The following is a 26613-nucleotide window of genomic DNA, read 5'->3' on the forward strand; positions in this document are numbered from 1 at the left end:
CTCCTGTATCCACTTGGAACAAGCTCCTGGCTCCTGGCTTTGGATCAGCCCAGCTCTGGCCGCTGCAGCCATCTGGAGAGTGAACCAGCAGATGGAATAGCTCTATTTCCAACTTTTGCCTTTCAAATAAATAAATGAATCTTTAAAATTTTTTAAAACAAAATAAAAGTTATACCATGTCCCATAGGTTGTCTTTTCTTTTTTTTTTTTTTTTTAATTTTTGACAGACAGAGTGGACAGTCAGAGAGAGAGAGACAGAGAGAAAGGTCTTCCTTTGCTGTTGGTTCACCCTCCAATGGCCGCCGTAGCTAGCACGCTGCGGCCGGCACACCGCGCTGATCCGATGGCAGGAGCCAGGTGCTTCTCCTGGTCTCCCATGGGGTGCAGGGCCCAAGCACTTGGGCCATCCTCCACTGCACTCCCTGGCCACAGCAGAGAGCTGGCCTGGAAGAGGGGCAACCGGGACAGAATCCGGCGCCCCAACCGGGACTAGAACCCGGTGTGCCGGCGCCACAAGGCGGAGGATTAGCCTAGTGAGCCGCGGCGCCGGCATACCCCATAGGTTTTCTAACAAGAGTCAATTTCAGAAAGTGAATCCATTAAAATATATATATATATATATATATATCTTAATAAATTATGATGATGCAAGTATAAAACATCAGTTAGCAACTTGGGCTAGCAGTACTCACTGGCTAAAGTATACTTAAGTCCAAAGTTTCAGGAATACATCTGATTGTCCAATGTGCATATTATCCAGGGGTGAAGCAGCTGGGGACTACTGGACACAGCACACGCATGCAAGCTGGAAGCCACCAGTTTTATCATCTGTAAGTGGGGACCATGTTTTCTCTCTTGCCTTCCACATAAAGCTGTCCGTGCAATAACTGAAAGGAGAGTTTTGTGAGACAGGCAGCCCTGGGTGAGACTTGATACTTGCTGTTCCAGTCTGCTGTACTGGAAGGAAAAGAATTGAGTAACTGGGACCAAGAAGACACAGCCAAACTAAACAGAACCAGTTCAGCACCATCAAAAACCACCCCAAAAAAGGCATTCTGAGTATGGGGGAGGGGTCCTGCAGGGTCACCTGCCATGCTCCGCAGACAGTGCCAAGCGTGATGTGGACAGAGAGCAGCCACCCCCACATGCTCCTGGCCATAGCTGCCAGCTACTCTGCTGTGGCTGCCACACAGGCCTGGGGCTCACCAGATGGACCGTTCTCACAGCACACTGAGAGCCTAGTGGCTGCCTTCTCTGCCTCCTGGGACAGTAAATTGCTCCCTATCAAAATGAGCAGGCGAAAACCACTATATAAACTGTTATTCTGTTATCTTTCAGATATAAAAATCTGGAATAATATGGTCCATTTGGAATCCCCCTTCCCTCCAACAAGAATCACAGACAGCTCAGGGGCCAGCGCTATGACGCAGCGGGTGAAAGTCACCTCCTGAGACACCAGCATCCACACAGATGCTGGTTCAAGTTCCAGCTGGAACTGCTTGGGCCACTGTCCCCCACATGCAAGATCCAGAAGCTCCTGGCTTTGGCCTGGCCCAGCCCTGGCTACTGTGGCTATTTGGGGAGTGAGTGAACCAGCAGATGAAAGATCTTGCTCTCTCACTAACTTTGCCAAATAAATAAATCTTTTTTAAAAAGTGGCTCTGCTACTGAACCCAAGATATACTTGTTCCTTCAGGGAAAGTCTTTTCTTCTTTTTAAACAGGGTTGAGCACTTTTAAAAAAAAGATTTATTTTTATTTTATTTGAAAAGCAGAGTTAGAGAGAGAGAGACTGTTCATCCCCAAATGGCTGCAACAGCAGGAGCTGAGCCAGGCAGAAGCCAGGAGCTTCATTCGGGTTTTCCCTGTGGATGTGGGGTCCTGAGTGCTTAGGCCTTCTTCTGTTGCTTTCCCAGGCACATCAGCAGGGAGCTGGATTGGAATCAGTGCCCATACAGGATGCTGGTGTCACAGGCAGCAGCCTAACCCAACCCAACCCACTGTGCCACAGCACTGGCCATCAGGGAAGTCTCTCAAGCTACATAATAAACCTGCAAGTGCTATGAAGGCTGCGTGAGTAGGGGTCTGGGGAAAGCTGTTCCAGAAGTAGTACAAAATGCACCTAAAATGACCAAGGTCAAACTCGAGCACGCCTGTCCTGGTAGCAGCTCCCAGCTACACCTTCTGCCTTGACCCATGCGAAAGCCTGTTCCCTTAATGCCTTTCCTCTGTCAGTGGCTCCATCTGCAGTCTTGGAATGAAGACTTCCCCCTTCATTTACACCTTCCTTGTCCTCTTGTACTTCATATGACAAACAGAAGACGCCAGCTACAGCCACACACTTGAGAACAACATAGGATACACAGCACTGTTAGCAAGAAAAAAGCCAGTCTGGCACTTCTTTCAAGAATCATGAAATGCAAGTTACCTTACTGAATATGAAGAATGTATTCTTTCTTCCTAAGGAGCTGCTTTTTTTTTTTTTTAAACAAAATATTTATTTCAAAGGCCGAGTTACAAAGAGAGGAGGAGGAGGAGGGGAAGAGATATCTTGCATCCACTGGTTCACTCCCCAAATGGCTGAAATGGCTGGGGCTGGGCCAGGCTAAAGTCGGGAGCCCAAACTTTCTTCTGGGTCTCCCACACGAGTGCAGGAGCCCAAGCACTTGAGGCATTTTCTGCTGCTTTCCCAGGCCATAGCAGGGAGCAGCTGGCTCTCAAACAGGCACCCATCTAGGATGCCAGCATTGCAGGTAGAGGCTTAGCCTGCTAAGCCACAACCACGGCCCCTCTTAGAGACTTTAATGTGTCTTGTTAGCATGTCAATTCTGACTATAAAAACCACAAAATCCAAAAAGTGGAAACATGTGCTGGAGGAGCAGTAAGAAGACCTCATCACCTGGTCCCTTCAGCTTGCTGCCCCTACTCCCCCTTCCCTTTCTCCAGAGTCTGGAGGAGGCTCTGTGACCAAAGTACCTTCTGTTCTGGGAAGTTGTTCCTCTGATATTAGGTTGATGGGATTCACTTCAGGTGTAACAGCCCTTCCTTTTTTATTCACTCAGCACACTGTTATTGCATATTCACATGAAGGGGCAGACGTAATGAACCAAAGTCCACCAAGCGAAACCTAAACTGTGACGTAACAGCACTTCCGGGCTTAGAACTTGAATAACTGACCTAGTTAGGGTCAGGAAGGCATCCTTGAAGGAGTGTTGCTCGGGCTGAGTCCCACTGCCTAGAAAGGGGGCCAACTGACTTACAGAGAGACAAGCCAGCCAGGAACAGCCAGCCCCAGAAAACACTGTATATTTTGTCTGAAGAGTTCTTCCATGTAAAGAAAGGGAACTTGGGACCAGTGTTGTGGCAATAGGGGTTATGCTGCCACTGGCAATGCCTGCGTGCCACATCAGAATCCCAGTTTGAACCCTGGCTGCTCCACTTCAGATCCAGCTCACTGCTAACACTCCTGAAAAAGCAGCAGAAGATGGTCTGAGTGTTTGTGGCCCTGCCACTCACATGGGAGACCTGGCTTTGGCTGGCTCAGCCCCAGCCATTGTGGCCATTTAGAGGGTTAAGCAACAGATCCAAGATCTCTTTATACATCTCCATGCCTTTCAAATAAATCTTAAAAAAAAAAAAAAAAAGAAGAAGAAAGAAGAAGAAGAAAGAAGAAAGAAGAAGGAAGAAGAAGAAAAAAAGAAGAAAGAAGAAAGAAGAAGAAGAAGAAAGAAGAAAGAAGGAAGAAGAAAGAAGAAAGAAGGAAGAAGAAAGAAGAAAGAAGGAAGAAGAAAGAAGAAAGAAGAAGAAAGAAGAAAGAAGAAAGAAGAAGAAGAAGAAGGAAGAGGAGGAGGAGGAGGAGGAGGGAGGAGGGAGGGAGGGGCCGATGCTGTGGTACAACGGGTTAAGACACAGCCTGCAGCCATATGGGCACTAGTTCTAGCCCTAGCTGGTCCACTTAAAATCCAGCTCCCTGCTAATGCGCCTGGGAAGACAGCAGAAGATGGTCCAAGTATTTGGGCCCCTGCTACCCACGCGAGAGACCTAGAAATAGCCCCAGGCTCCTGGCTTCGGCCTGGCCCAGCCCGGGTTGTTGAGGCCATTTGGGGAACGAACCAGCAGATGGAAGATCTGTTTCTCTCTCTCTGATTCTGTGTTTCAAATAAATAAATATTTTTTAAAAAGAAGTTGGAAAGGAGGGGCTCAGAGTGCTAGAGCCAGAACCAGGTTTAAGGCCGTCATTAGCACTTTTTGCTCTAAGTAGCAGCTGAAAAGCTGGAGAAAGGTTGCGCCCAGCCTAAGCTGAGCCCTGCAGTAGCCTTTCTTCTGTACTTGAGACATAAATTCTTAGAGACAGAATTCAAAACACTGAAATGTAAGTTGCACAAGACTAGCTTATTTTTATCAATCAGTGTATTGGCTTATAAAGAAAAATGATTAATCTTGTGTTTTCTAAACCTAAAAAGGCATCCTTTCTGAGAAATTACCCTGCAGGCAAATGAATCTTGGTATAACCCGGTTCCTCTCCACGGCCTTTCCTACCCAGGAGCTGAGCCCAAGCTCTAGAAAGCTGGTCACAGGAAGCGGCTACTCCCGAGGCGCCCACACTGAAATGTTTATCATTTTCAGTAGCTGCTGCCACAACCGTGTTCCTTTAATGAGATCCCAGACCTGTAAAGACAACGCTGTAACTCAGATCTACAAAGGGGTTCCCAGTGCGTGGCTCCAGAGGTCTTCTCTAACCCCTCTCCCTGCTTGCACTGGCATGTAGGCCCCCTTCTCGTCCAGACCCGCTCACCGTGCCAGCCAACTCATTTGCCTGTCTTCTCAAACAGAACCTCGAGCTTTTACAGGCCAAGGTCTGGACAAGCAGGGCCATGTTGTTCCTCGACGTGGTAGGGGCAGCCTAAAAGGGACAGATGGCAGAGTCCCAGCAGAAAGGAACTTGGAAAGACCAGGACAAGGTGGGCGTCTGGTCCAGCAGTTAACACACTGGTTGGGATGCCTGTATTCCAGACTGGAGGGCCTGAGTCCTCATTCCACTCTCCACTCCAGCTTCCTGCTAATGCACACCCTAGGAGGCAGCAGTGGTGGCTCAAGAACTTGGGTCCTGCCACCCATGGGGGAGACCTAGATAGTTCCAGGCTTTGGCCTGGCCCAACCCTGGCTGTTGCATGTTTCTGGGGAGGGTACCAGCATATGAGAGCTGTTTCTTTGTTTTCAAATAAAATTGGGAGAGGTGTGTGTGTGTGGGGGGGGTGGTGGCGAGAGAGACCAGGATGTTGTGGCATGTTCTAGCTACTAACAATGCAGCTATGTATAACAGGTTCCATCACCTGGGCTTGCTTTCATGAGACTAGAAAGAAGCAACAGGCAGAGGATGTGTGAAAACACATCAGTGACTAAGGGGCCTCAGAATCCCCAAGTCAAATTAAAGAGCCAAAGGCAACGGGTAGTGTGTGTTGGTGGACTCACAGCCCCGTTATGGACTATGTGGGGTGTGTGTTGGTGGGGGGCATTTTCTGGGGTTCTCTAGAGCTAATCTGGAAGGTCTAGAACAGAGTCTTCTAGAGCTTAACAACAAGATCTCGCTGGCACAGTCAACTTCAGAGGTGGAACGACGGGCAGCAGTCACAGAGCCCCCACTGCTGGAGACGTCCAACTTCGAAGAAGGCGGAAGCCACTGCTAGAGCCTGGCCCCACCAGGAGGCTTCTAAAGATCCCCATCATCAAGCAGGGCGAACCAGGGCTGTCAACCCACCGATGGAAGTTCACGGAGAACTGCGGCCCGAGGTGTCACAGCCAGGGAGCAAGTCATCTCTTGGAGGGCACTTGGCGACAGGTGCAGGGGTGACACTGAGAGCCAGGTGAAGGGGCTGTTCTGGGCGGAGCCTTGTGCGTGTGCTGTGGCTGGGCTGCAAGTTCCAGAGGGCGTGGAGGGACAGCTTGGGAAAGCTGGAAGGTGAGGATTGGGTGGATGTGTGCCTTTTCTCCTGCCACTTCCCACATCCTCCCAAGTCATTCCAACAGTGGCAGTCCAAGAGCAAGACTCTGAGAAGGGCAGGCCTCTAACACCCTCCTGACTTGTGTTCTCTCTGCCCAAACGAGGCACAGATCCCAGAGGCTACGGGCTCAGCACTTATAGAAGCGCTGACCTAAGCTAAGCTAGAGCTGCTCTTAGCTGCAAGGAACTATTCAGAAATTCCTTCATTCTGGAAACAATCACACCCCACCTGGATGACTAGACGTGGAGGAAATACAACTCCTAATTTCCCTACCAAAGCTGTTCTCCCTCTTATCTGAATAAATGCCATGGCATTCACCCAGCAACAGGATGAGCTGTTTCCATTTCTGTCCCAAAAAGGCCAAAAGAACCAGCTCCTGCCCACCTCTCCAACCTCAGTGCCCTCCCTCTCACCCACAGCGTATCAGCACTGGCTTCCCTCCTGTTCTTCCAGCCCACTAAGTACACTTCCTACCCACGGCCTCTGGCAACAGCGGTTCCCTCTGCTTGAGCGGCTCTCTGGTCTCAAGGTTGGCTCTTGCTGCTACTCCAATCTCAGCATCTCGGAGTCCAATCTGAAGTGCCTGCCTGTGCTGGTTTGTTCCTGACACACAGCAGATGCTGACTAGATTCTGGCTGTGGCTTGAATGAGTAGTGTGTGCTAGGAAATCAGGGTTGTGAGCTGGCATTGGCAGAGCCATATTTGAGTTTTATTTATTATTTATTTGAAAGGAATAGAAAGACGCACACTCATACATACACACACACACACACACAGATAGGGATCTTCCATCTGCTGATTCACTCTCCCAAAGCTCACAACAGCCAGGGCTAAACCAAGCTGAAGCCAGGAGCCTGGAACTCAATCTGGGTCTCCCGTGTGGGTGGTAGGAAGCCAACTTCTCAAGCCACCACCATGGTGTGCATTGCCAGGGAAGCTGGTAAGGGATACTTGGCACCCAGTTTAATGCTGAGTGAAATGCTTTCCCCCATATTTGAGTTTTACAAAGATCACTGTGGTGTCCAGATGGACTCAAGGCAGGGGAGGGTCCAACCAAAGGGTAGGGAGACTATTGAGAGGCTACCGTGATGCAAAGGAGAATGGCTTGAACCAAGGAGGGCACATCGAAATTGGAGCTCATTGTTTTAGGAAACAAAGCCAACAGATCATGGAGAATCTCCCTCTGCCTCTTCCTGAGTCTGAGACCAAAAGGAGGCTGTTCTCTGGATGGCTGGTCGAGGACGCTAAGCATCAGCATCAGGATTAAGAGCTGACTGCCCTCTAGAGCGCGCGTTTGTGACCCAAAAGGCACAGGCACATGCACCAGGCACACCTGACAAACCCTCACACAGACCCCTTCTGTAATTGAGGCAGAGCTCATGGCAATGGTCCCGGGCATACCGTGCCTCACAAAGAACCACAGCATAAACAACTAAGGAACGTGGAATGATCACTGCCAGTCGTCTCTCTTCTATTAATTTTACCGAAACTACAAAGCAGCAAATAGAAAAAGTCACCCACAGTCTCACTGCATATTTAAACATCTCTTCAATTATTTTATACACAGATTAAACTTTAACTAGGATTTCTGCAATACTATACACTTCAAATGGCATCCAAAGGCACATGTCCTGTTACCACACAACACCTGCAACTTACATGTCACCTCCTTAGAAGAGGGCCTGCCAGTCACAGGCACACCCATCGTGATCACCACACCAGGCAGTAGGGGTGCTCCAGCACACCCCAGTCCCTAGACGTCAGGTTAGCAGGCAGTCACAGTGGACCATGCTAAGCAATCAAACAGGTAAGACCAGAGTGCCGGGCTGTGCTTGCTCTCTCAAAATATTAGTGTTTGCAGCCCTTCACCTGGGAATGCTACCTAGAAACAAGCAAAAAGAACCATATATCAACTATCCTATTGCTTATCTTAATTAACTATTGTTCTATTAAACCAGTTTTATACAAAAAAAAAAAAAAAAAAAGAGCTTGCATGCAAACCAAGGGCCTTTGCCTGACAGCATCTGAACCAAGACTTCAACGTCACGTCTTCAAACCTGGAGCGATGTGGCACCTCCATGGAGCCAGACACGATGAACATGACCGAGGCCTGTTACGTGAACACGTATCTTACAGAAACCCCTGCCCTAGCTGCTCAGTGAAACACCTGAGAGAGAGGAAATGCCTCCACAGCTGAATGAAGTCACGGCAGCTGGGGTCCCGCGGCCGCCGCCTCAGGCTTGAGCTGGGCTGGGAATCTGCTGTTTTGTTGACCTTGCTCTTGCGCCTCTGCTTACGTGGCAGTTCTGAGTTGTGTTTTCATCACACTACTTGAAAGAAACATGTTGCCAACGTTCCCACACTGCCAGCTCTTAAAGCATCCAGCCAAAACCATTCCAGTGTACCTGGCTCGCTGGGACGGGGTCACACAGGGCTGAATTTTCTCTTCAGTTTGGTCTACTCAACAGGCTTAATGATAGGAATGCATCTCTATTAAAACAAGTGAGGAAACCAGTCACTAATATTTTATTTCCCTTAAAATCACCAAAACTCAAAAGCTTCCAGGACTAGTCCAGTGCCCACTGAAGCTCTCTAATCCCCACTCAAGTTAATTTTATCCTTAGCAGTCCTCCGTCATCAGTTTATGTATGAAAAACTGTAAGAGCTCTCCAGATGCCTCACACAGGGCCACTCCAAAAGCAGTTCCACCCACCGAGTTTTATACAAGGCTGAAGTTATGCAGACCAAGAAGAGTAAATCGAGAAGTGAAATGGTGAAATTCCAAATTAATAATTAAGGGATCTAAAATAATTTAATACGGACTAATAATGCACTAATACCTGTAATAAAAAGAGATAAAATTTAGAGAGACTGAAAATCTGAAAAATATCGAGTGCACTGAAGTAAAGTGTGGTCCCTGGGGGGTGATCTCTCTCCCGGGTTGAACTACAAGACAATGCTCACCAAAAGCCAACCGTGGGTGCCCGTGTTCATCTAGCAGTTCAACTGCCAGGAACCTTTCCCCACATACAACTCTAGGAATAAGAATGTTTGCTGCTCTGTAAGATGTGGTAAAATTTACTGGGAACCTCAACGTCCAAAAGTCCAGCAATAAACACCTACAGTGAATTAAAGCAAAAAAACACAGATTTAATATGAAAATTCCAATTACAAAATTAAGTTATAAAAGCAATACGCAGACTTTATCTGCAGTGTGACTGGGCCTCAGTCTCCTCAGCTCGACATGGTAGGACCCTGAGGGTTGCTTTGAGGTTTAAATGTGACCATTCAGAGGCCACGCCGTGGCACAGTAGGTTAATCCTCCGCCTGCAGTGCCAGCATCCCATATGGGCACTGGTTCTAGTCTCAGCTGCTCCTCTTCCAATCCAGCTCTCTGCTGTGGCCTGGGAAAACAGTAGAAGATGGCCCCAAGTCCTTGGGCCCCTGCACCCACATGGGAGACCCAGAGGAAGCTCCTGGCTCTTGGCTTCAGATTGGCGCAGCTCCAGCTGTTGCGGGCATTTGGGGAGTGAACCAGCAGATGAAGATCTCTCTCTGAATCTCCCTCTCACTGTCTGTAACTCTACCTCTCAAATAAATAAATAAAATCTTTATAAAAAAATGTGATTATTCACACAGGATCCTCAGAAAGCACTCTTCATTAGTAGTCATTTTGAGACAAATGTGCTGCCCGGTTATTAAGATTATGCCTGGCTTTCTTTTACCAACAATTCTATTAATTTTATAACATGAATAATATTATTCCTTTAAATATATAATACGTAATCTTTTAAAAAATGGTACTTCATTTTTTTCTTAGTGTAACTATGCCAGGTGCCTCATTTAAACTCCATGGCCAGCTCCTGGGTCTGTCTTTTCTTGTGCCTTCTGCCCCATTTCCAGCCACTTCCTGTGACAGGAGCTGAACCAGGCCCTCAGCAGTAGTCCATGCTCTGGCACTCATCTAACCTGAGGGAAGCGTGAGCACGTGTCCAGCCTCAGTTGGTGCACAAAGGCCTGGGGCTACCTCCTGGGACTCTGAGAAAATGGGGTGCTACTGTGCACAACCAAGGAGGCTTGTCCGAGCCCGGGAAAGTGCTGCTTCACGTCAGCTCTGTCACAGTATAAATCAAATGCAATCGTGGTTTTCACCGCCTTGTTTCTTGGGAAAATCATTAAAAAAACAAAACCAGCAAACTGGTGCCTTCTGCTTCCCCTCCCAGTTGCATTTTAGGCAGTAAGTATAACAATCTCTTTGGTATCTTTTGTGGGCTCTGTGTAAAACTGTTTTAAACATAACACCGTCCTCATTTTTTTTTATTTTCCTCTTACTTGGATATAAGAGTTTACCAGTTTTCTATTTTAAAAGTTAAATAAAATTAACTAATCCTTATTTTTTTTTTTTGACAGGCAGAGTGGACAGTGAGAGAGAGAGACAGAGACAAAGGTCTTCCTTTGCCGTTGGTTCACCCTCCAATGGCCGGCGCGCTGCAGCCGGCGCACCGCGCTGATCCGATGGCAGGAGCCAGGTGCTTCTCCTGGTCTCCCATGGGGTACAGGGCCCAAGCACCTGGGCCATCCTCCACTGCACTCCCTGGCCACAGCAGAGAGCTGGCCTGGAAGAGGGGCAACCGGGATAGAATCCGGCGCCCCGACCGGGACTAGAACCCGGTGTGCCGGTGCCGCTAGGTGGAGGATTAGCCTAGTGAGCCGCGGCGCCAGCTAACTAATCCTTATTAAAAACCACTGTATTATAACCAAGTGTTGCCTGATCTAAACACATGCACTAGGTCAAACTGCTTTCCTACCCAATATTTTCTCTGTCTGTTGCACATTAACTGCAAACCTAAATTCTCTCTCCTGCCCCTTTCGTTACAGGTGTCTTGACCCTCTTCACCCTGGCCGAGCCAGAAACAGTTTCAGCTGGCACACTCACCGCCCCTCACCTCCCATCCACTCAGAATCACAGAATGTCTCTCAGATCCGTCCCCTCCCAGTCCCCGTTTCCACCACGAATCCAGCTCATACCAGCTCATACCACCTTGCAGCCTACAGCCTTCTGCTTCCCACCTCTCCCTACTCCTTTCCCAAGTTTTCTTGATGAAACACAAACTGATTTTATGATTTACATGCTTAGCAATTCCAAGTGGTTTTGCCTTGCCCATAAATTAAAGGCTAAATCTCTAGCACACAATACAGCCCTCTTCACATATTCTCTGTGGAGAGGCAGAGTATGGCAGAAAAGTAATTACCCTGAGTCATTCTGTGATTACATTACACAAACCTGGAATGCATCATGATTGGGTCTCCCTCATAGTGATGTGTTTAAAAGGGTTACTTAAAAAAAAAAAAAGACTTTATTACTAGGTAGGTTCTTTACTTTGGCCTTAAGTAATGGCTATCACAAATTTACCAACTCTCAAGAATAATAATGCTTTCACTCAATGTGCAAAGCAAATTATATTTCCGCCTTTGTGCCCCCTGTCCTTTGAAGAATACAATCCCTGAAAGTGTCCATTCTGGCCGACGTGATTTCTTAAGACAGAAATTAATATTGCACACGAAATACCACACTTTGTTCTCTTCCCTCCCGCCCCAGCACAACTTGAGTTTCCAAGAAGAGAGAAAGCACCGATTCCATATGCGAACAACTTCCCTAGCAAAGAGGACAAGTTCTGGACCCTCCTGAGAGGCGCCATGAACTGTACCAGGACAGGACGATGGGGCAGCCATCGGAAAAGAACACGTCTCCACTGCGACACGGAGCGCACACGCCAGCCCACAGCTCCTGTTTCCTTCAAAACCACCCCAGCTGCTGAAATGTGCCAAGCAATTCTCTAAGCACTTTCCAGTTTGCTCATTTACGCTGTTAACAACCATCCTCACGCAGATGCTATGGTTTCCAGTCTGCAAATCAGTGGAGCGACCTGGGCAACTCACCCAGCCAGGAATAGCAGGTGCTCTCACCCACGCCCCCCACTGCACAGCAGCTGAGCAGAAAGGCAAAGCCAGAAAGGTCAAGAGGACCTTTGAGGCCAACTACTCAACGGATCTGCTTTTCTCACACTTCTTTCCACCATGTGGGAAGATGGGGAAAAAACGGTTTGCCTCTGGGGTCCTGCAGATTCGCCCTTGAAGTGGACAAAGGAAGCTGTACGCCCCCCCGAAAACCCAAAGTCCTCATGCAGGAACCCTGTGGGACAAGCCATTCCTGTCGGGTGAAGCACACAAATCTTCCTGCACAAAGTTCAGGGCCTCAGCACGGGCCCCAGGGCTCAGGCCGACTCACCAGAAGTCCCCTCATCCGACTACTCCTGGTCTTTTAACAGGGACTCAGGCATTTTTGTGACTTGTTTATGCTAGTATTTAAAAAAAAAGTCTATTCCTTATAAATTTCACTATAAATTCAGATAGGAAAGTATTGCTCCCTCAATTATCTTCCTACCTCTTCAAATAAACAAACCAAAAAACCACACGCACACAAAAACCAAGAAATGGACTGCAGGGAAATTAGTCTGATCTGTCATGATTTATTCTGTAAACCAACACAAGGACCCTTCAAACAGTTCATGGGAATTGGAATTAAAAGGTAAGTTTATTGCTATGTAAAAAAAAAAAAAAAGTGAAAATCCATGCATTTAGTGGTGGTGGTGGTGTCTTCAAAAGTTTCTGAAAAGTGCCTATTATGGAAAAAACAAAACAAACAAAAAAAAACCCTGCAGATTTAAATTTTTTTTTGTATTGGTAGAAAGCTGGAGTTAGGAACAAGAGCCAAGTATTGAAACAGGCACTTCAATGGCATGCAGGCATCTTAACCAGTCTTACACCAGGCTAAACGCCCACACACAGGTTTACTTGTTTACTTTTAGAAGAAGTTTACATAATGGCTAATTGTTTACGTCTCGCCATCTAATAGAACAGTACATTGCTTGGAAAATTGTAAAAGTACTAACAGGTTACATCGAAATTCCTGCAGAATGAAGCCATTATCCTCTGTGCTCTCTCAGTTCCCATCTGCATGCTCCTTAAGGTTGTTAGTTCCCAGAGCCTGGCAGGGCTGTGCCACCAGCCACTCAGCCCCTGGTCTCTGCTCCTCACCCTCCTGCCTCTCCTTAGACACACCCACAGCAACTGCTCCCCTCCTCTGCACTCTTCTCCTACCCTCTCTGGCACTCACTCACTCCCTTACCTTCTCCACTCTGCCATCGTCCTCCCCAGCCTCTCTCCAGCAGTCACTTCCGTAACAGCATGTCCGCCTAGCATACTCAGAGCAGACAGCAAGGCCTCTTCAGGTTCCTATGGCTCTCAGCATATAAGCAGGAGCTTCCAAAGGTTTGTGGGAGAATGGAATTAAAGGATAACACTGGGTAAGCTTTTCGTGCGGCACAGTGCGTCCACTTCTGATACAGTTTCCTGCTAGTGAACATCCCGGAAGACAGATGGTGGCTCAAGCACTGGGGTCCCTGCCAGCACACAGAGACCTGGATTGAGTCCCTGGACCTGGCTTTGGCCTGGCCCAGTCCTGGCTGTTGTGGGCATTTGAAGAACCAGTGGATGGAAGCTCTTGTCTGTCTGCCTCTCAAATACGTTGGTTAAAAAAAAAAAAAAAAAAAAAAGTCAAAGTGGGGCAGAAGGAAAGTGAACTCTGAAGAGATGATGAGTGGACTCGCAAGTCACAGCCTCAGAAGAGTGTAAGTTATTTTTACACAGAATGGTAGGAGACTGTCCAAACACTGAACAAGAACCTGTGGCCCCTGAGGGAGCAATGGGGGAGCCCCAAGATTTAAGTTTAGAGCCTTTACCATAGAGAAGCAGTGTATGGTCAGAAACTCCTGTGCCTAAACCATCTGTCATTAAATGAATCAGGCCAACTTTTCAGTCCTTAGAGAATATAATTAATTTGAAATAGCTGAAATTATAGCCAGTATTTAAGAAAACAAAAAACATGTTCAATGTTGGGTGTTATTTTAAACACCTGCCCCTGATTAGGCCTCTTACAAGGCAGGTTCACCAGCCTTTCAGGCACCGGAGCGAACACACTTACGGTGGCTACATCATTCAAGGGTGCTTTTTACTTTCTGCAAACTACACTAGGGTTAAGAGAACAGACGCAGGCATTTGTGGGCAAGGTTTGGGCTGATTCCTACAAAATGCTCAGAAGTTTACACACACAACGTGCACTGAGGCAGTGGGCCGTGGGTGAGTGTCTGGGTAAGACGCTGGGGTGCAACAGGTGATGTTCAAATAACTGGGTTTCGTCATCACAGGGGAGTTCTGGATTAAGTCTGCATCTCCAGCTTCAGCCCCTCTGGCCACTGTGCGCATTTAGAGAATGAACCAGCAGATGGAAGCACTCTCTCAAATTAACTTAAAAAAATGGAATGAAAGAATGTTAACATTAAAGGTTAAAATAAAACACTGACAGAGGCAGGAGTCAGTTAGGATACTACTCAGGATGCCTGCATCCCATATTAGAATTTCGGGTTTGAGTCCCTGCTCCTTTTTTTTTTCGACAGGCAGAGTGGACAGTGAGAGAGAGAGACAGAGAGAAAGGTCTTCCTTTGCCGTTGGTTCACCCTCCAATGGCTGCCACGGCCAGCGCACTGCGGCTGGCGCACTGCGCTGATCTGATGGCAGGAGCCAGGTGCTTCTCCTGGTCTCCCATGGGGTGCAGGGCCCAAGCACTTGGGCCATCTTCCACTGCACTCCCTGGCCACAGCAGAGAGCTGGCCTGGAAGAGGGGCAACCGGGAAAGAATCCGGCGCCCCGACCGGGACTAGAACCCGGTGTGCTGGCGTCGCTAGGTGGAGGATTAGCCTATTGAGCCGCGGAACCAGCCCCCTGCTCCACTTACAATCCAATTTCCCACTAATGAGCACCCTGGGAGGCAGGAGCTAATGGCTCAAGTACTTTGGTCTCTGATACTATGTGGGAGAACCAGATTGAGTTCTTGGCTCCTGGCTTTGGGCTGACCCAGCCCTTGCTGTTGCAGGCATGTGGGGAATGAACCCATGGATCGAAGATCTCTCTGCCTCTGTCTGCTCTGTTTCTCTCTACTTTTCAATTAAAATAGCAATAAATTAAGAAAACACTGACAGATGGTCATATATACACACCAAAAAGGAACAAACAAAACAAATAAACCCACCAAAATGCTGTGACTTTCAGAGAAAAGCTCACAAGCCAGCCATCAACCTGGGCAAGATGACGATGAATGGATTGTTATGAGTGCTCAAATGTAATTACTTAAAGGATTTTATACTTTAGAATCTCAAATATTGACTTCTTTTAGGACCTTACATTTAAAAATACTGTTAAACCAGAGAATGGAAGATCTCTCTCTCCCCGTCACTCTGCCTTTCAAATAAATAATCTCTTTTTTCAAAAGGGTGTTCTAATTTCAAATACATACATATATATGTATAGCACATTAATATGCACTTTAAAATTTTATTTATTTATTTGAGAAGCAAGAAGACAAAGTTCCCATCTGCTGGTTCACTTTCCAAATGCCCACAACAGTTAAGGGGCCAAAGTGGGGACTAAGGAACTCAATTCAGATCTATAGGTGGCAGAAACCTAGTGACTTGAGCCATCACCACTCTCTCCAGGGTGTGCAAAGCCAGAACTGGGAACCAAATCCAGGTACTCCCACGTGGAACATGGACATAAAACTAGCACCTTAACTACTAGGCCAAACACCCGCCCCAAATATACAAGTTCTCCCTTTTTACCAGACATGGTTGTAAATTCTAGTGCTAATGCAATGATAGTGTTTTGGAGGGAGATGTAGGAAGGAGAGGCTACTATTAACTGTCCAAGAATACTATGATCCTGTCTAATATAATCCTTAACTATAATTGAAGGTCATTTAAATACATCAAGTATAACAAGCTTTACATATAAATTAATGCAAATATTCTCCTCTAATTTTGGTCGACTGAATATGCATTTATACTATTTGTTCACATCCCACGAAAAAGAGGTGGGGGTGCAATAAGCCTGCTCAAGACAAGCCCATGAGGACACGCAGAACGGAAGAGGAGCTGGAGCCAGAATGGGTAGAAAATGAATGACTCAGCAGAATGAAAGGCAGCAGCAAGTGAAGACCGTCGCTAAGGAGCCGCTGGAAAGCAAGCCCCCTAGTGGCACAGACACCTCAGAGACGGAGTTGGAAGTTTCTAAAAGGATTTACAGTCCTGGCTCAATGCAATTTAGCCAGGTAACCTTGGTCCCTCAGAAGGGTGTGGCTTACTAAGAACAGGCAGGAAAAAGTCAAAGTCTACACCTTAAATGATGAGACTGCATCCCGTCCCCCACCTCTATCCTTTCTGCACTTGGCTTTGTAGATGATGGCACCCAAGCTTATATTTCTACATAAGAAACCTTAAGATTTTCATCTGGGAAAACTTACGACAATTTAAAGACCTAAAGGTGTTGACTGGCACACAACTTCACCACACTGTAATACAAGGTTTCAAACCATGCTTTTAAAAGACTACCTTTCTGCCGGCGCCGTGGCTCACTAGGCTAATCCTCTGCCTGCGGCACCGGCACACTGGGTTCTAGTCCCGGTTGGGGCGCCGGATTCTGTCCCGGTTGCCCCTCTTCCAGGCCAGCTCTCTGCTGTGGCCAGGGAGTGCAGTGGAGGATGGCCCAAGTGCTTGGGCCCTGCACCCCACGGGAGACCAGGAGAAGCACCTGGCTCCTGCCATCGGATCAGCGCGATGCGCCGGCCACAGCGCGCCAGCAGTGGCGGCCATTGGAGGGTGAACCAACGGCAAAGGAAGACCTTTGTCTCTGTCTCTCTCTCACTGTCCACTCTGTCAAAAAAAAAAAAAAAAAAAAAAAGACTACCTTTCCTAAAACTATAAACAGATGGCCAAGGATAACCAGGCATTTGAAGATTCTCTAACTAGAAGAAGCATATGCTCAGAGGGGCCGGCATAGTGGGTAAAGCTGCTGCTTGTAATACTGGCATCCCATGTGGGCACTCGTTCAAGTCCTGGATGCTCTACTTCCAACCTGGGTCCCTGCTGGTGCTCCTGAGAAGGCAGTGGACGTTGGCTCAAGTCCTATGGCCCCTGCACCCACAAAGGGGACCAGACGAAGCTATAGGCTCTTGGCTTCACCCTGGCCCAGCCAAGGCTGTTGTGGTCACTGGGGAGCGAACCAGAGGACGGGAGACCCCTCTCCTTTCTCTGCCTTTCAAATAAATAAAATCTCTAAAAAAGAAAAAAGGAGAGGTGGGGCGAGTGTTGTGGTATACAGTTTAAGCTGCCCCTTGCTCCGCCAGCATCTCACACCAGAGTGCCAGCTGAAGTCCTGGCTGCTCTGTTTCCAATCCAGTTTCCTGCTAACGTGCCTGTGAAGGCAGCAGAGGATGGCCCAAGTACTTGGGGCCCTGCCACCAACATGGAAGATCATGATGGAGTCCTGAATCCTGGCTTCAGACATTTAGGGAGTGCACCAGAGGGTAGAAGGTAATATCTCCCCCATACTCAACTTTCAAATAAATACATACTCAGAAAAGAAGAGGAGCTATTGCAGCTGTAAACCAGGCTCTGATTATTTAGACCTAGACTGAGTTCCAGGCTCCTGGCTTCAACTGGGCCCAGACGTGAATCAGTGGATGGAAGCTCTCTGTCAATCAAATTGGGAGGAAAAAAGAAAAAGCATGAGGGAGGCATAAGGACAGGTGCATGCGGGTGAGATCTCACCATCTTTACTCCCCAAGTGGGAGAATTAAAGAAGGATGATGCACTCTCTTAGAATGAAGACACAGGAAGACATGGGAATCATGAACAGAGCATTCAACAGAGGAGTAAGTAAGGACAAGGAACTCCCCTGGGACGAGAGAGACAGACGTATGGGGCTGGTGCTGTGGCACTGAGGGAACAGCTGGCCTTTGCAATGCCAGCATCCCTTATGGGTACCAGTTTGTGTCCTGGCTACTCCACTTCTAATCCAAGTTTCTGCTAATGGCTTAGGAAGAGCAGCAGAAGATGGCCCAAGTGCTGGGGTCCCTGCCCACCTCCGTGAGAGACCTGGAAGAAGCACCTGGCTTCAGCCTGGCACAGCCCTGTCCATTGCAGCCATCTGGGAAGTGAATCAGTGGATGGAAGATCTGTCTCTGTAGCTCCAACTTTCAGATAAATGAATCTTAAAAAAAAAAAAAAAAAAAAAAAAAGGAAAGAAAGAAACAGACCTAAAAACACATATCTCAATTAGAAAGAAATGGCCTTCGGGTGGCTGGCGCTGCAGTGTAGTGGGTAAAGTTGCTGCCTGAGGTGCCGGTTCCCCATGTGGCTGCTGGTTCAAGTCCTAGCTGCTCCACTTCTGATCCAACTCCCTGAAGATGACCCAAGTCCTTGGGCCTCTCCACCTGTGTGGGAGACCTGGAAGAAGCTCCTGGCTCCTGGCTTCGGACTGGCCCATCTCTGGTCATTGCAGCCATTTGGAGAGTGAATTAGCAGATGGAAGATGTCTCTCTCTCTCTCTCCTCTCTCTCCCCTCCTTCCTCTCTCTCTCTCTCCCCTCTTCCTTCCCCCCTCCCTCCCTCTCTCTCTCTCTCTCTCTCTGCCTCTGTATAACTCTGCCTTTCAAACAAACAAAAAAACCCAGACAGACATAGTCCGGGGGGCCAGCACTATGGCGTAATAGGTTAAGTAAGCCTTTACCTGCAGTGCTGGCATCCCATATGGGCAATGGTTTGAGTCCGGACTGCTTCACTTCCTATCCAGCTCCCTGCAGATGACCTGGAAAAGCAGTGGAAGATGGCCCAAGTGCTTGGGCCCCTGCACCCACATGGGAGAGCCAAAGCAGCTCCTGCCTACTGACTTCAGATTGGCCTAACTCCAGCTGTTGCAACCATTTGGGGAGTGAATAAGCAGATGGAAGACCTCGCTCTCTGCCTTCCTCTCTCTCTGTAATTCTGTCTCTCAAATAAATAAATAAATAAATAAGTCTTTAAAGGAGGGGGTGGCACTATGGCGCAGTGGATTAAAGCCCCAGCCTGCAGCGCGGGTGCTGGCATCCCATATGGGCAATGGTTTGAGTCCCAGCTATTCCACTTCTGATCCAGCTCTCTGCTATGGCCTGGAAAACAGAAGATGGCCCAAGTCCTTGTGCCCTTGCACCCGTGTGGGAGACCTGGAAGAAACTCCTGGCTCCTGGCTTTGGATCAACTCAGCTCTGGTTGTTTTAGTCATTTGGGGAGTCAATCAGCTGATGGACTACCTTTCACTCTGGCTGTACCTCTCTCTGTAACTCTTCCAAATAAATAAAAAAAAGAAAAAAAAAAAAAGACATGACCCAAGAAAATTAACCACAAATGAATACATGAACTAGCAGTACTAGAGAAATAAAATATTCTAGAAGTAAATATAGTCACAGTATACCTTCAAGAGTATCCTAATAGATGCTAAAAAATGATTTTAAAAAACATAAAAAGCAGTTAAAGCTTATTATTTAGAAACAGAAGGACCTGGGAGAGGAAGTAACCTTTGAAAGCTCAAGCTATAGAAAGTGAATGCCCCTTGGAAGCAGGAATTGTCTGTCACAAGCTGTTGGAGTACTAACATGACTCTGAAACCTATAGGCACGTATTATTGATGACAGTAAAGATAAACACATTTGGTATGGGCACTGAGAGGCAGTGGTGTAAGCCACCACCCAGGACACCCACACCCCACATTGGAACATCTGGTTGGAGTCCTGGCTATTCCATACTTCAGATCCAGCTTCCCGCTAATATCCCTGGGAAAGCAGCAGATAATGGCCCAAGCACTTGTGTTCCTGTTACCTATGTGGGAAACCTGGATGGAGTTCCAGGCTCCTGGCTTCAGCCTGGCCCAGCCGCAGCTGTTGCAGGCATTTAGAGAATATGCCAGCAGATGGAAGCCAAGTGTACCCCTGTCACTCTGTCTTTCAAATATTAATACAGCTCTGAAAAGAAAAAAAGGGGAAAAAGAAAACCAGCGGAATAAAATCTTCCAAATAAGGTATTATTTTCTATCATTTGGGGATGGGGGCTCAAATTTAGAGAAATAATCATGAAGATATTTTAGAATTAAACAGCAAGGTCCAAGAAACAGACACAAAACAAGGTAACAAAATTCCCAATCTGGCAAGGGACTTCTACTCACCATCTCTCTGGCTATTTCCAGCGCTTCTTGCAGGCCGTAGAGCCTGCCGCAGACCAGGTAGATACCATTTGCCCAGAGAATACAACCCTCATGGACCCAAAATTCATTGCTGTCAAGAGGTAGTTCAGGGATCTGTAGCTCCGGCTCAGGGCCCCCTTCTGAGGTGGCGGGCACGGGGGGCTTTGAGTCCAAAGCAGTCTTCTCGCTGCTGCCCTCCGCAGCGGCTTTTTTACAAGGAAGCCCCCTGGACAGGGCCCGAGGGCCTCCGCCACAGTCTTCCGAGCGGTGGCGCCGCTTAAACCTGGGGTGCGCAGCCAGGCTCCTCTGCTCCTTCTGCTGTTGCTGCTCCTCCTCCTCCTCAGTGTCCGTCTTGGAGCCATTCGAAGCGCTTTTGTGCCGTACCTTGACTTTGCTCTGCATTTCCGCGGCCCTCTTAGGGGGCGGATTCTTCGGGAGAGTGGCTGCGTACTCTTGCGGATAAAAGGGCCCAAAGAGGTCGCCCATGTTCCGGTAACTGGCCCACTTGCCACAAAGACAGCAAACCAGGTGTCCCATAACAGACGACTCTGTCACCACAGGGCCCTGCAGCACAAAGGACGAAGCTGGGAGCACCTTGCTTTCAGTGCTGCTGGGGGGAGGGGTCAGTGACCTCTGGCCCTTGCGACCCCTCACCAATTTGGTCTGTTCTTCTTCTTCAGCATTGATGATTGTACACACAGCTCCGAGTTCACACTTATTCACTACATGGATGTAAGGGAAGAAAGACTTGTTCTTGGCGTCAGTTTTATCCAGCGGCTGGGTGGCGTACTTCAGTTTGATCTCAGGTTCTTGAGGTTCTACGATGGGAACTGCTTGTTTGGTTTTCCGCTTCCTTGGCTGGGCCCCAGGCTTCCTTCTCTCCCTCCGCTGCCTCTGCTTTTTTGGCTTTGGTTCTCCATCTGCAGAACCTTCTGGTATCTGCGGGGGCTGAGGTGGGGGAGGCGGGGGCTGCTGCTGTTTCTTCTGCTTATTCACGCTCCCAATGGGTCTCCCCTTCTTCTTTCCGGATGGGAAATATCCCTTTGGAGGGAAACTCTCCTGTTTAGGCGAAATCGTCACTGTATCATTCTCTTTCTCTTCAGCCTTGGGGTTTGTCTCGGGGGCCAATATGCCCACTGGGGGTACATTCTTTGAGTCAGTGAAGATTAAAGGTGCAGTCCCACCCAGCGGACCATCTGGTCTCCCTTGGTTACCAGGCTTCTGTGAGGTCACAGAGGCCATGGCACCAGGGGGTTCCTTTCCAGCAGCAACTGTCTCTGGACGTGTCTCTGTCTTCACTTTGTCGTCCCCACTGCCACGCCAGTCTTCTGAAGACCGTGAGAGAGGCTTCTCCACACTCAGCTCCTGGCGTGCTGGGCTCACCAGGTCAGACACCACCTCGCCTTTTCTCTTCTCCGTCTCAGCGTCTTGAATGGCTGCGCTGCCGCCCTCGGGAGGCCCACTCTTCAGAGACAGGATGTCGTCGAGCGTCACCGTGTCTCCCCCAGCCTCTGCGCTGTTCGAGGAGGCACTCCTCCTGATGTTTGGGGATGTGATCTTCTGAACTATAGCTTCCAATTTCAGTCCCCGTCCTTTCCGCGGGGGCAGTATTTTGGTCTTAGCAGGGCTGGTGAGGGTAACAGCAGGGCAATTTCTGTTATCTGGACTTGGAAGGTCCTTGGCAGACTCTCTCTTAGGGATAGACTTGATGTCCTGACTGTGAGAAAGATGGGCATAGGAATTGAATGCTTTATCAGCGCCTTCTTTCGGTGGGTGAAGGAGGCGTCCTTTATCATCAGTGTTGCTGTTCTTTACCTCCTGTGACTGCCTCTTACTGGGAATGGGAGAGATGAAGGAACGGACACGCCTCCTCATAATTAAGGGGTTTTGAGAGGAGTGGTCCTCTTGACCTGGAAGCCTCAGCATGACATTACCAGGTTTGGATGACTGTGCAGACTCAGCTAGTCCATGTCCGTCAGTCTCATGGGGCGGCCCATACCTTTTCTGATTGGACATCCCTGGAGGACCGCTGCTTTTGGCTGGAGAGGTTTGCCGAGAAAGATCCCAACAAGATTCTTGCTGCAACTTCTGGGAGCCATGCTTCAGTTCCATGCCTTTGTTGGGCAGACCATCACCAGGCATGAGACAGCGCCCGGCCTCCTGAGTGCTGGAGTCATGGTAAGTCCCTACCGGCGGGCCATACATCATACCATCCTTGTCATTTTTCAGAGGGCTCCGTACTCTGTCAAGAAACTGCTGCTGCCGTGGGCTCTTCCGGGGCCCCTCCTGCCGGTGCTGTGCTGCAGCGATCACGCCCTGAGCAGAGCTGCTGCTCCAGTCCTTGTACTCCTCTTGTTGCTGTTGGTACATCTGCCTCTTGTAATGGAGCTGAGAATTCAGACCTGTGGGGTCCCCATAGGCGTGAGCCCGAGTGTTTGCATGATAAGCAGAGGCCAGGCTTTCTGAATTGGGAGAAAAGGGAGCATGTAGAGAACTCCTGTTGGCCCTCTCTGAGAAAGCCATGTGTGGGTTCATGTGATGAGGGTCTCCCCCTGGGCCTCTGCTCCGCCCAGGAGACATCTTCAACTTTTCTGCAAAGTCATGATACTGAGAAGGAGACCGACCCCTCATACTTTCCCGGCCACCAACCCTGCTGGGGACCCGACGCACTGGCGTGGGTCTGCTGTCCTGGGGACCGTAGTCTGAGAGGGAATCGTGGGCTGCTGCCCCTGGACTGGCATTACCACGGTAAGACTCGTGCTTGATGCTGCTAGGATGGCAGTGGTCTCCAGACTTCTTGTTGTTGAAACTAGCTTGGGATTTGGATTGTTCAAAGTCTTCCTCTTTGATCTGCCCGCTCTGGGATTTCAGCTTTGCTTCCATGGATACCAACCCACCTGGAAGAATGACGGACTGACTTAAGTTTGGGTTCAGACGTTCATTCCTCCCAATTCTGGTGTCAGCACCCATGTGCGCCAGGGAGTGGGCCCCTGGGTCCCTGACAATCTGTCTCAGTGGAGAAATGTCACAGATCACGGATCTTCTTTCAGAGAGGGAGCCTCCGGGCTCATGGGCTGATGATGGAGGCTCTAGTTCAAACTTTCTGGGAATTGGATAGTCAGCCAAATTGATCTGCTTCAGTTCAGGAGCTGTGCTGCCAGCTTTCCTCTCCCAGGGGCCCCAGTGAGGGTTTTCTAACAGGGATCCAATGCTTTTGTTCAGTAGGCCCCTGCTGGCTAATTCATTGGTTTGACTGACTAAGACATTGGGCCTTGAGGTTCCTTCTAGCCCGGCAGCCATCCCCTGGTGCTCTTGAGCACTCCTGGAGTATCTCCTGTCCGGGTGGTGGTGGTAACCTTGGAGCACTTCCTGCAGGAGGCTGGGGAACTTCTCGTTTCTACCCTTTCGTTCCCCATGGCCAGTGAAATCTCCCTTTTCTTGCCCTGTAGGATACTGAGGGAAGCTGCTGACATTTCGCGACATAGCAGACCCAAAACTGTCTTTGTAACTGTAGCGCAGGCTTCCGGGGGATTTGCTAGGCTCGGTCCTGCCTGTGAACGCAGGCCCCGCTGCAGTGTGGCCAGCCTGGCCATTGCCCTCTCCATTGTGGCTGGAGTTGCTATCTCCGTTTTTGCTTCCTTTGCTCCCTCCTCCTGGAGGCTCCGGCTGAGGAAGTGGGGCAAGACTGCTTTCCTTGGCCGCACCGTTGCTGGGGGGCCTCTGAGTGGCTGCAGGATCATCCTCCTGGGAGCCTTTATCTTGTCCACCAGGCTTTTCTACCCTACTTGCCATGGTTTCCCGGGAGACAATTACCCCAACCGTCTTTTCATTGACTTTTGGGTTCCCCTCAGAGGACAAGGCTGTGTCCTTGACACTTGGCGAGGTGGCTTCTTCTCTGGCTACAGGACTGGCACTGAGTCTGGGGGCTTCATTCTGAGCACCTTGTGCGGGTGAGGAGCCAGCTTTCTCCGAGGCCCCCCCCTTGTAGGTGGTGTCAGAACTGGTGCTCTGGCCACTCAGCTGCCTCACTCTCTCCCCTTGATCCTCTGAGCTGCTGGAGCAGCCGCCGTCCAAGGACTCTGCCAGAGGGGACTTCAGCTGTTCTTCAGGCTGTGAGGAGCCCTCAGAGTTTGTGCAACTGTCCGCTTTCTTAGAAGATGAGGAGGGCCTCTTGGAAGTCTTCTTCTGAGGTGTCAGGGCATCTGAGAGTAACATGTGCTGGACAGTGTTAGGAAGATTGGCCACTTGAGTACTCAGGGCACTCAGACTACTCAACCCAGGATCTGTCAGTCGTTTCTCTGGCGCCCCTTCCAGTCCAAACCCTTTGAGGCCTGCAGCATGAGAATTAGGACTGGGCATCATGGATGGGGTTGGACTGAGCTGAGGCATTAACTGTAAAATTCTGTTTCTGGAACCCATGGGCACACTGCCTTGCCCGCACTGGAGATTCTCTCCACTCTGCATGAGAGGAGATGGAGTAGAGCTGCAGCTTGGAGACTGGACCACCGAGGCAGCCGGAGAAGGGTTAGAAATGGGGCTGAAGTTCTGGTGGAACTGCATGGGGGACCTCACAGGAACCTCGGGCTGGTTATACTGCCCCACCTGGCTCTGTAGGGGCAGCTTGGTGGCAGCGTTGGTATACTGCATCACGTGCTGAGCGGGGTGCTGCTGCTGCTGCTGCTGCTGCTGCTGCCCCTGCTGGGTCCCTTGTGGAATCTTTGCCTGTTCGAAATTTTTCATGGATTGAGGCTGATAGCTGTAATTTGATTGTGTTCCATAAGCCTGTGCATTAGACCCCACATTATGGCCTTCATACTGGGACCCAGCATTCACGCTGTAACTGCCATCATAGCTCTGTCCAGACTGACTGAAGCGCTGTGGGGAAGGGAAGGAGGAGGAGGAGGAGGAAGAAACAGAGGACTGGTAGTGTTGGCCAAACTGACCCACTCTTAACTGGTAACCAGCCGCAGAGGATGGCAGAGTGGAAGGCCGCTGCATGGGCTGGAGATGGGACGAGCTGGACGCCGGCTGAGCAGTGGCCTGTGGCAGAGGCTGATGGGACTGGTAAAGCTGCTGCCTCAACTGCTGTACTTGCTGCTGCTGCTGCTGCTGCTGCTGCTGCTGGCTAGAGGCCTGCTGCTGATACTGAGCACTCCCTGGGGAAAAGGGCCCCGTGTAATCCTGCTGATAGTGGGACACACTACCGAGGGCAGAGTGCTGGGCTGGAAACTGGCCCACGTGGCCCTCACTCCCGTACTGATTGCCAAAGCTGCTCCCCTGGGGGGGGCCGTAGCTCTGCACAGGCCCAGAAGGCCTTCGTTGAGGAGGCTGTGGGGTTCCTGTTGCCACGGGGTCTTTGTTGCCTGCCATGTAGTAAAAATCTCCAGCCTCTTTCCTAAACCCCTGGTAGCCTTGGTGGCCAGAGGTGTCACTAGCCATTGCTGCAGCAGCTGCTGCTGTCCCTCGACGGCCACCACCACTGCCGCTGCCGCTGCCGCCACCACCTGCACCTCCAAAATTCTGGAACATCTGGGCCTGGCGAGGGCTGAACTCTTCTATCCGGGATGAGCCGTGTACCTCCTGCGGGTAGCTCTGCTGGTTTCCGTGGTAACTGCTTTGCTCCCGGAAGGACTGCATACTGTTCAGCAGCACAGCAGCGGGCCAGCAGCCCTCCTGGAAATGGAAAAAAATAAAGACATCAGACATGGGTCTCTACATACAAGTAAAATCAAGTCAAGACGATGGAGGGTATAGGATAATTCAGACGTCCAGGTGAAGCTGGCCAGTCTGAATTTCAATTCCTTTTATTCCTTATCCTGTCCATTTTTAGACAGGCAAACAGCAGAGAAATGGCCTCAATGTGAGGCAGGAATCTAGGCAGAGTGAAAAGAACACTGGATGTATGCAAATTTAAGGGTTTTTTTTTTAATAACTTCATTATCAGACAAATGAGCCCCCAAATTCAAATGGGTTTTTAAAAAGGGGTTTTGTTATTACTAGAAATGAAAAACAGCAATACTTGGAATCTTCCAACTATGGTGGGGGAGGGGTGAGAAAAACCCAATTTTCTTTTCTTTTTTTGCTTTCATGCATGAGATTGATCACTGCACTGGCTGCTTGCCTCACTCCCTACACTGAGAAGATGGAGCTGGCAGCTTTACTCTGATCACCGATGACCCATGCTGACCAGTGCACACAGGACACTTCCCTCTTCTCATTTGGGTTCCCTCCGCAGCAGTCATCCACATAAACTTTGGGCTCAACTTCTTCTTGATAACACACTGTGACAATGCACCCCTCTCAAATGCGCACCTCAAATCCCAGATACAAAGGGTTAGACTTAAGCCAGAGTGGCAGACACTATTCTTTCAGATCCTGTTCAGGGGTTCACAAGAAGTCCTGGCAGCTTTAAGGCCCACCTGCCTCACTGCTTGCCGACCGGGTATT

The 26613-nt window shown here is 49.2% G+C and overlaps 1 protein-coding gene across 5 annotated transcripts in view; it reads right to left on the reverse strand.

Annotated features, from left to right (window-relative positions):
* The window catches only part of TCF20 (transcription factor 20), a 183290-nt gene that overhangs the window by 25914 nt on the left and 130763 nt on the right, over window positions 1-26613 (reverse strand). For 4 of the 5 annotated variants that reach the window (XM_051834093.3, XM_051834095.3, XM_051834096.3 and 1 more), the window contains exon 2: window positions 20149-25839. In XM_051834093.3, the coding sequence (XP_051690053.2) occupies window positions 20149-25803 (5655 nt within the window). In that variant the 5' untranslated portion in view covers window positions 25804-25839. Of the gene's footprint in view, window positions 1-20148; window positions 25857-26613 lie in introns of those variants that run through there. The other variant, XM_089309024.1, reaches the window with a different exon arrangement.

The sequence above is a fragment of the Oryctolagus cuniculus genome, chromosome 11, assembly GCF_051225735.1.
Source record: "Oryctolagus cuniculus isolate XC-2025 breed Fujian yellow rabbit chromosome 11, ASM5122573v1, whole genome shotgun sequence".
Classification (NCBI taxonomy): domain Eukaryota; kingdom Metazoa; phylum Chordata; class Mammalia; order Lagomorpha; family Leporidae; genus Oryctolagus; species Oryctolagus cuniculus.